At 40.9% G+C, this 9,518-nt stretch overlaps 2 protein-coding genes across 5 annotated transcripts; both read right to left on the reverse strand.

The window, feature by feature from the left end:
• Nucleotides 1-2,558: 2,558 nt before the first annotated feature.
• On the reverse strand, nt 2,559-7,247 carry LOC121907529. 4 transcript variants are annotated; one of them, XM_042427140.1, is made up of 3 exons: nt 7,164-7,247; nt 5,883-6,015; nt 2,559-5,280 (listed from the first exon to the last, which is right to left on the reverse strand). In XM_042427140.1, the coding sequence occupies exon 3, from the start codon at nt 5,017-5,019 to the stop codon at nt 4,282-4,284; it is 738 nt and encodes a 245-aa protein (XP_042283074.1). In that variant the 5' UTR covers nt 5,020-5,280; nt 5,883-6,015; nt 7,164-7,247; the 3' UTR covers nt 2,559-4,281. The 4 variants fall into 4 exon arrangements, with proteins under 4 accessions (XP_042283074.1, XP_042283073.1, XP_042283076.1 ...); XM_042427139.1 differs by lacking the exon at nt 7,164-7,247 and adding an exon at nt 6,356-6,665; XM_042427142.1 differs by lacking the exons at nt 5,883-6,015; nt 7,164-7,247 and adding an exon at nt 6,356-6,665.
• Nucleotides 7,248-8,140: 893 nt separating this feature from the next.
• On the reverse strand, nt 8,141-8,941 carry LOC121906930 (gamma-crystallin M3-like). Its single transcript, XM_042426175.1, has 3 exons — nt 8,854-8,941; nt 8,510-8,752; nt 8,141-8,416 (listed from the first exon to the last, which is right to left on the reverse strand). Exons 1-3 carry the CDS (start codon nt 8,860-8,862, stop codon nt 8,141-8,143), a joined length of 528 nt encoding a protein of 175 aa, XP_042282109.1. The 5' UTR covers nt 8,863-8,941.
• Between the last annotated feature and the right edge of the window lie 577 nt (nt 8,942-9,518).

Genomic DNA, 9,518 nt, shown 5'->3' on the forward strand with positions numbered 1-9,518 from the left:
TACAATATACCGATGTTCCCTAAATGTCTCACACTCAAGCTATCAGTAGATGCTATAATTTACCCATGTTCCCGAAACACCTCAAATGCAGGCTATCGGTAGATGCTACAATTTACTGATGCTCCCTAAATGCCTCACATGCAGAATATCTGGAGACTACAATTTTGAGTTGAGCTGAAGTTGATCGGATGAACTGTAGAGCCCGTTCAAAATGTGCCTGAGACATGCTGCACAAATTCCCGTGCATAAGGAATGGGAATAGGGCTTAACTCTCTAAACTTTTTCAATTCATTCTCTATGTTAGTTCTTATCACTACAGACATAATTCCATCTCTGACTACAATGTGGGTTGCAATGGCAGAGTGGTGCTGTCCGTATTTCTGCTCATTGACTCCATGGGCAGAAAAAGAAGCAAATCAATGTTGTTTATGAGGTACTTTTTTTTTATATTTCTCGAGAACTGCTCATCCAAACAACTTCACACATTGACATTGCACTTCCTTGATTCCCCAGCAATCTACCTGCCAGGTATGAAGTACATTGGATGAATGGTTCTTGAGATATGCGAAGGAAAAACATACATACATACAGACAGACAGAGATTCCTTGCTTTATATAGAGAGATAAGTGATACAAAGTTCAAGTCAAGCATTGCTGTCTTTAAAGCCAAGTTGAAACACTACAGGAAAAGCAGCAAAGACACCAGTGTCCATCATCCTCATATTACCGAGTCTGACCTGGAAATTATTAGAAATTCAGCTATACTGTCCCCAGATACACCTGTGGGCCTGTTGAGAAAGGCATGGTTCAACATCCAGCTTTGCTTTGCATGGAGGGGCAGAGAGGGAAACCGAGAGCTGATTAAGTCATCTTTTGTTCTGCTGCATGAATTACCTTGGGAACATGCTGAAAATGATCTGTGAAGAAGTGAGATATTTAGCCCTACACAAAAGCTGATAAAACATAAACTATATGAATTTTATATACTTTAATCATCCATCCTCCCACTTCCCTAAATTATTTATGCCTCTCAGGTGAGTCTCTTCGTACCCCTCTCCTGGATCTACACAAACCACAGCCCACAGAGCACTACTATGGGTTGGCTCTCGGATGCCTGGAAAGTCGCCAGATTATGTCGGTAACAGGCCACCGATGTGAGACCAGATTGAATCACACTGGGTCCCATCCATATCGGAGAGGAAGACATGGGGCCAGATCTTGTCTTGCCATACATCCACAAGCACCATTGCCCATTGTCAATGCCCAGTTCAGCTGACTTCTAATAAGTCAGACTTGTTCGGTACCTCAAGCCCAAGTATGTTATGCCATCGAGAGCTACTGTGACTAAACGCATTGATAAACACTTTGAGGAGAAGAAGGATGAGCTTAAAATCAAGTTGGCCAGAGCAGACAAGCTAACCACTGACTGCTGGACAGCTCTCACAAATGAAAGCTACATCACAACTACTTGTCACTTTATTAATGCTGACTGGGAGATACAGTCCAGTGTGCTCCTCACTCAAAGCCTCTCTGTCCATCACACGTCAGACAACCTCGCAGAGAAGCTGACTAGTGCGGTGGAGACATGGGGCCTCAACAGCTGTGTGTTGGCATGTGTCCAAGATAACACCAAAAACATTGTGGCAGCTAATTCCCCTATGCGCATCCTCTGGGACTCTGTGCCATGTTATGTGCACACACTCCAACTCGCCAACAACAACAGTTTCAATGTTTACGTGTGTCGTGTGATTGGTTGCTGCTGGGAGGCTGGTGAAGCACTTAAGCCACAGCCATCCAACCACCCTGGCACTGAAAGTGAAGCAGGTACAGATGCAGCTGCCACAGCACACCCTTATCCAGTCTACGAAGACATGATGGAACTCTGTCTGTGACATGTTCGAGAAGTTGGTGGAGCAATTTTAATGTAGCTGGTCGAGTTTGAGTTAATTCTAACTACTTATTATACTGTTGGTAATTTAATATTTAATATTGCATCATAAATTGATAAAATGATCACATATTTTGTATGTTGGGGCAGGACTATCTACCCTGTTACCATAGAAACACCTGACTAGAGATCTAATGACTAATGTCTAAGTGTTTGTGGCTAGCCCAGCTGTTGGTTGTCTGTATGCTAAATCTGTAAAAGTAGCCACTGGCCGCTCGCAAAAATCACTTCTCAGATTCTCAGATTCGATTCACATCGATCAATACTCAGTGTATCAGCAAGGGACACCTGCAAGATCATGATTTCGTCCCTGCACATTTTTAAATCAATTAAAAAAACCATACGTCCATATTCAAAACTACCTAAATTACTATAGCATTAGTAGCACTGCTAGTCATATTTTTCAACATATACAGCTTATTTCATCTACAGCACTAACAACAACTCTCTTAACTTTCTGCAAGTCTTTGTTGTCAGCATTAACTTGGTAGCTAGACATGTAATTTACTATACTATATAATTGTATTTTTTTTAATATATATCTACTTTATCATGCCTACTCCGTGTATATAACACAGTATGAATAAGTATTATTTTCTTCTTTCAGACATGCAGACAGGAGGCCCAGTGACAGTTCTAGAGAGTGCAGCTGCCATTTTACAGAGGGACTTGAGAGGGGTCCAATAAGGTTTCCTGTGTGGGAAGAGTCCACCTGTGCAGAGCAATCTGCCCGTGGAGAAGAGTCTGGCTGTAGGGGGCAATCTGCCTGTGGAAGGGAGTCTGCCTATGGAGGAAAGTGGGCCTGTTGACAGTGTGCTGACCCCCAAATGTCTAGGTTTCAGGTACTCGAGGTTCAACCCTAAATGAAAAGGTACTTAGGATGGAAACTGGCCTCCCAGACAGAAGCATCTTCAACATCTTCTTTGGCTATATGAAACGATTTAAAGAGTCCATCGTTTATTATGCTGACTGGAAGGTATAATCTCTGTCACTTGATGACTAGATCTTCATGACTCTCATGAAGCTCTTTCATAACTACACCAACTTGCATCTTGCTCAGCTCTTCCAGTGTAGCTCCACTTGTGTGACAAATTTAGTACTTATATTCATCCATGTTCTCCATGAGTTATGGTTCAAGGACATCATGACCACTGTGCCAAGTTGGGAGAAAAATCTGTCAAGCTTACAGTCTTCATTCCAGATGTATCGCAACTGCAGGATGGTCATACATTGCACAGCAGTTAAAATTGCTACTTCAGCCTCCATGGACCTTCAGAAGCACACCTACTCCTCATACAGAGGCATGCATTCATTTAAAATCTTGCAAGGTGTGGTGACAAACGCTGTGATAACATACTGCAGCAAACTGGATCAGTCTCTGACAAGGACATCGTGGCTAAGAGTGGAATCCTGGAGGTCTTCAAGTCAGGTGATCTTATACTTGCTGATGAAGGATTTCTAATCCAAGACATTATGCCAGAAGGAGTCAGTGTGAACATCCCACTGTTTTTGCATCATGGCACGTTCACAAAGAGTGAGATTAAACATACTAAAGATGTTGCACAGACAGTGTTTGATAACAGTGTAAGATTCATGATATATCAATATGTTTGTTCTTAATTTACTTGTTCTTTTCTGTCTTTTGACCTTTGGAGAGTTTTGAGGCTATATGGATGTTGCTTTAGATTTATTGGCATTGTTAAAGCTTTTGTGTCCATTTTGTATTTAATGCTATTTTCTGGCAGGTGACACATATGCTTTGTGTTAATTCAAGGTGCTCATCAGCCAGACCAGTCTTTGTGGTCCTCTGATTGAATGATTGAGGTAGCTCTAATGTTTATATATATGTAAGTGTTGTGATGCTGCCCATATACCTGTAATAAATTTCAGCAGTAAGCGAGACATTGTGCAGGAGTTCTTTTCATTGTTTTCAGATTGCATTACATTTCAAATAACGCACGTGTGAGGGTGTGGTGTTATGTGATTGGCTTTCAGCAGACTGTAAAATAAAGAGTTACACAGTAACAAATTGCATTCCTTTTTATACCTTAATGAAATGATCACCATTGTTTTGATTTCCTTTAATGTTTTGGATCATTGGCTTCCCTGTTAGCAGGCACTGACAGGTGGCATGGCGAGAACTCTGATCGATTGCCTCCCAAAAAATAAATAAAAAAATTAAATAAAGTAACAAATATAACCATTAGAACAGCTGTAGAACAAATAAATTGAACAATGTAGTTATCCTCAAGGATGTAAAAAGGTGAACTGATCTCAGAAATGATTAACTATTATTAACGATTTACAAGCAATGTTTTAGTCCATTGACAGTTCTACACAAGCTGTGGAGGCATGTGATCCTTGTAGAAGGACTCCAAGATCCCCACATTAGGCTGCCAGAAGTCATCACGGGAGATGGGTATGATCACACACTGCTTGGGTGTCCAGATGGTGAAACAGTAGGTGGTCTTCCCAGACATGTGAAGCTGCCCCTGTTCTTGGTGCCAGTAGTGGTGATCATCCTTCTGGTGGAAGGCGCCACCTTCCTTCTGATGAAGGTACAAGGACTTATCCTGCACTGCTTCCTCAATAGTATGGTCCCCCCACTGGAATGGGTACTTCACCTCAATGATGTCTGTCTCTCCAGCCAGACCATCTGGGGAGGCACCCAGGACCCAAGAGTCAGCCAGCCACAAACCAGACCCTCTGACCTTCATGCCGGTGGCATCTTCAAATGCATTGATCCATTCCTGCTCGTTAGCTATATCCCACTGTAGAGCCAGTACTCCTTGCAGGTCCTGATTCCCACAGAGCTTGGAAATGAGGGGGCGCTTCACCATCAGCACACTTCCAAAGTGGCTTGCCGTCGGCCGACCTTTCCTCAGAACATGCCAGAGATGATTGTCCTTCTGCCCCACTGTCAATGTCTGGATGGCCATTATCTGCCTCACTGACATCCTCATAGCTGCAAGGATGCCATGACTGCCCAGGTGTTTGTGGGGGGCAATGATACAGTCAGTGGTGAGTTGAAGCAGAGGTCCCTGCTGGGTTTTAGGCTCGGGAGTGAGCATCCAGGAAATCCCAGTAAACCGGAATTGACTGAGCAGCCACTGGGGTTGGTGCACGGGTCAGAGGCTTGTACTCCCACACTCCTCCACTGCCTTAACCTTGTCTGATGGCACCTTGGGCTTTTTCCACTGGCACTCAACATCTGTGGAGCTGAGGTTGTGGATGGCCCAGATCATCAAAGCAGCAGGTTGGCTGCACTTGTACTCCCCATGGGGACACTCACAGGAGGTAGAGTTGATGACTCCAGAGTCACCAGTGTAAACCTGTAAAGAGGAAAAGAAATACTCATATATATAGATTTTTAAAAAATCCCACTCACAGCCTATTTAACACAATGAATAGCATTCGATGTGATTGGACTTACATAAGAATACAATAATCATTACATAATCAATAAATTTTACATACCTCGAGTTGCCTCCTGATTGAAAGGACAATATATCCAAAGTGATCTTATTTATGTATGTAGTGTGAACATGAATATTGGGAAGGGGCATACTGTTCTTCCTAATTACTTCTCTTATTGTTTATATTATACCATTATAATAGTATACTATAATAGTTTTCATACTATTTATACTATTCTTATTTTTCACTCACTTTTTTAAACACCTAAATTAGCTAGCTTAACGTTAGCTATCTGCTCTTACACCATTTCATCTTTTTCAGCTCATTTAATCTAATGCTCACTAAATTTAGTTATAGTGCTCTATTTTTTAATTAATTAAATTAATTGATTAAATTTTAACTGTATTTTTTATATTCACTTTGACATGATAACAACATGATTGGTCCAACATGTAGTTTCATGTAGAGTAATGTTAGCTAAAGTTAGCTACCAAACTAGTCAGTCTGCAAAACTCACCACAACCCTTTATGACTTGTCTTTCATACTGGCCCTGACAGAACCCACAAGCTGGCCCTCAGAAACACTACACTCCAGTACATGGCCTGACTTGAAGTGATTTTCACCTCTTTGGACATTCTTGTTCTCATCTCTAAAAAAAAAGGCAGCATGTCACAGGGAAATCATGGTGGTAAATGTAACATAAATAATCGTACAGTTCAGTGCTAGCAGTACTCACTAGCCGACATGATGTTTGCAGTTTTCACAAATAAAACAAATAAAACGTTTTTCTTAAAACACAGTTGATATCATACGGAGTTGTGGCTTCGACAGGTGCATATACCATTGTTTCACAATGTCATAGCTCGTGGTAAGTCTACCTTTGATGGTTACAACATTATGCAGTTACCATGCTTAGCTCTTAGCTTCGACATGATGCTAATGGGTCCAAAAAACCCCAACATTTTCAGCAAATATTAATGCATAGTTACCTTTTATGTCATAAATAAACAAAAATTAAAAAACCATAAGAGTTCTGAAGTCTCAGATTCTTTTTACAAGGTCTCAGACCTTAATCAGCTCGTTAGGCCTGAGGCATGTCAACAATTGTCATTACGGAATGTCAGCTGGTGCCAAGTTTTAAAGCTTTGCAAATACTCTGACTCTTCAAACATTGTGCAAACACTCAGCAAGCATGGCTTCCTCTAAGCAGCTCTGTAACCCTGTTTTCATCCCGTTTATAGGGCCATGGTACAAGATTTGATGCAATTTAGTGCAAAGGCAGGTTAGGGTTAGGGAAGGGCATTGTGTTGCAAGTGGACTTGGCATGTTCATCTACTGTTTTGGATTGTCTGCCATGGCTGGGCGTCATTCCATTTCAAATTGCTACCGGTTGGCCGCAATCACGACTATCTGAATCCAAACGCCACTGTCTCTGTGATAAGGGGGAGAGGGGCATTCCATGGGGGGGACTCCATAAACACACACAAAATCTTAATAAGTTTGGAATAAATTCAGTAATTAAAAATAAATTGTAGATATAACAGTAAATAAAAGTTTTGTAACAGGTAACAAAGTGGACTGTCTTTGTCTCCATGGCAATGGTGGCTGAGGATCATGGGTAATGTAGCCTTCTGCTATCCAAAACTGACAAAAACACTTGATTTTGGAGAAATAATTAAAATGGATGGCCATAACATTAACCTATCATATTGTAGAGTTATCAAGGACACGTTAGTGTTTTTGTGTTGAGAAATGTTGAGGATATCATTAAAATAAAACCTTAATAAGGGAACTGACAGTGAAGAAAATACTTCCCAGCAGCAGATCCTCTGGTCCGCCCACCAGAGGAAATAAATAAGCACAGCTTTATACTGCTCTGAGTCAGGCAGGCATGAAAGATACTTCCAATTGAAATACATTAGTTTGAAAGTTGTGCTGAGTGTCATGAAAAAAATGGAAAATTTGTGTCCACGAACACGAATCTATAGATTAAATAAGATTTCATGAACTGCCATGATACTGGGTTGTGCAATTTAACACTCATCTCTAACCAAATGCTGAAATATGAATTAGTTGAAATCTGCTTTTCTAGATAGCAGATAGCTGAGTAATGACAAATTCAGCACAATTTGGGTAAAATTAGGACAAATTTCTCATCACCATCTGGTCTCTACTTCGAAGGTAATACAGACAGGTTTGCAAAATGGGAAAGAAAAGTAAAAATATACTCTCAAAGTATATTAAATATTTTCTAAGGTTAAATATGACATTATAACTTTTAACCACCCAGAATGTGAAGGTGATGAGGGAGATTTCCAGGCTAAAAGAATTCCTTTGTTGGGCCAAAAGAGTTCTGAATGCAATAACATCCCTTTGTTTAGTATTCAAAGATAAGAAAGAAAGATAAGAGCAAATTATTTGGTACTCCAAAGATGGCAATTTGTGGACTTGGTTAACAGGGACCCCTAAGACATCTGAAGGGTGTTGAAAACCAAAGACCAATAATTTTGAAGTGCAGAGCATGACCAAAACATATCAGTCAGTGAGTGAAAGCAACAGTCACACCGTGGATCTGAGCCTGGGAAATCTCAGCTAGCCTGGATTTACTAAAAAGAATTCTATGTAAAACCTTAAATTGAATGGGTTCTCAGCTAGTATATGATGAGGGGGAGTTGACCTGTTTTAATGTGTCGACCCTAATAAATTGATAAAATTAATTACCATGACACCAGAATTTAGAAAGTTAGATCATTTATTTGAGTCAAAATGTACAATTAGCACATATCCATGATACGCCTCATGCTCATGAACTTGGTGCCACTCATGCCCATGTCCCTGAAGCTCCTGTACTCGCCGGGCTTCACGTACATCATCTTGCCTCTGTAGTGGGGCTGCTCGTACATCAGCCAGTGGCCTTCCATCACATGGCAGGACTGGCAGTCATTCATGCGGAAGCGGTCCTGGATGGAGTCACAGTCATCCACCAGCTCATGCATCTGACCACTGAAGTTCTCCCTCTCGTAGATCCTCATCCTGAACTGGCCTCTGTGCTGTTTTTAAAAAACAAGACCAAAAAATAATTGATTTGATAAAAACGTTAAGCTTCTTTCCAGAGTCGTACTGTTGCTGTGTTTTATACTTACCATGGGGATCATACGGCAAGACCTGATACCACCGCTCATTCCCATCATGCTCATGTAGTCAGCGTACTCGCCCCTCCTCATGAAAAACTGGTTTCCCATGAAGTTGGGGCGGTCGTAGACCATGAAGCAGCCACTCTCCACCCTGCAGGACTGGCACCTGCTCAGGTAGGAGGTCAGCTCAGCACAGTCGCTCATGCACTCATAGGAGCGGCCCTGGAAGTTCCTCTCCTCGTAGAAGATGATCTGAAAAAATATTGAAGGGTTTTAGATACCAAATTCATATTTACACAGTCCTATTACATATTTGTAGGCAAATGAATGCTGATTTAATAATTTAGACCTACCTTGCCCATGTTGATTGCGGTGGTTTCCCAGGTCTCTCAGAGAACTGTTTTTGAACTGATGCCCTGCCTGTGTGAACATGTCACATTTATACCTGGCCAGAGACAAAGACTGTTGGCCCCTCTATTGTTGAAAGTCCTGACCCAGCAACCTACTATAGAAGCCTATAGAGTTTTTGAGTTGCTTACCCATATACCAACAGGGTCACAACCTCCAAACAGAATTTTCCTTTGACAGCTTTTTCAAAAAATGGTTTAGGGATGTAATTGGTTATATATGAGTATTATATTACAGTATATAAATCATTGACTCGATTGAATTGAAACACTAGGAGCCAAGGAGCTAATATTTTATCAAAGCAAAATATTCAGTGGACAATAGGGTTCTCAAACAAACAATAGCCATTTGTAGTCATTTGTGATTATGCACATACATTATATCCCTTCTCAAATAGATGTATTAACACCTTTGATTTTGGAACAAAGGCTGGTAGTATCAAATGTTAAATGCTGTACTAGTAGTTGACATTACCACATTGCCCTTGTAGACTTAGTTTCAGTGCGGGAAGTTGGTAGATTTTTTCAGATGGGAGTCCTGGTTATGATTATGGGTTGGGATTACTATCACTCTAGGATTTACATCTATATAAAACAGTGTAACAAAGTGA

The sequence above is a fragment of the Thunnus maccoyii genome, chromosome 11 (assembly GCF_910596095.1).
Source record: "Thunnus maccoyii chromosome 11, fThuMac1.1, whole genome shotgun sequence".
Classification (NCBI taxonomy): Eukaryota; Metazoa; Chordata; class Actinopteri; order Scombriformes; family Scombridae; genus Thunnus; species Thunnus maccoyii.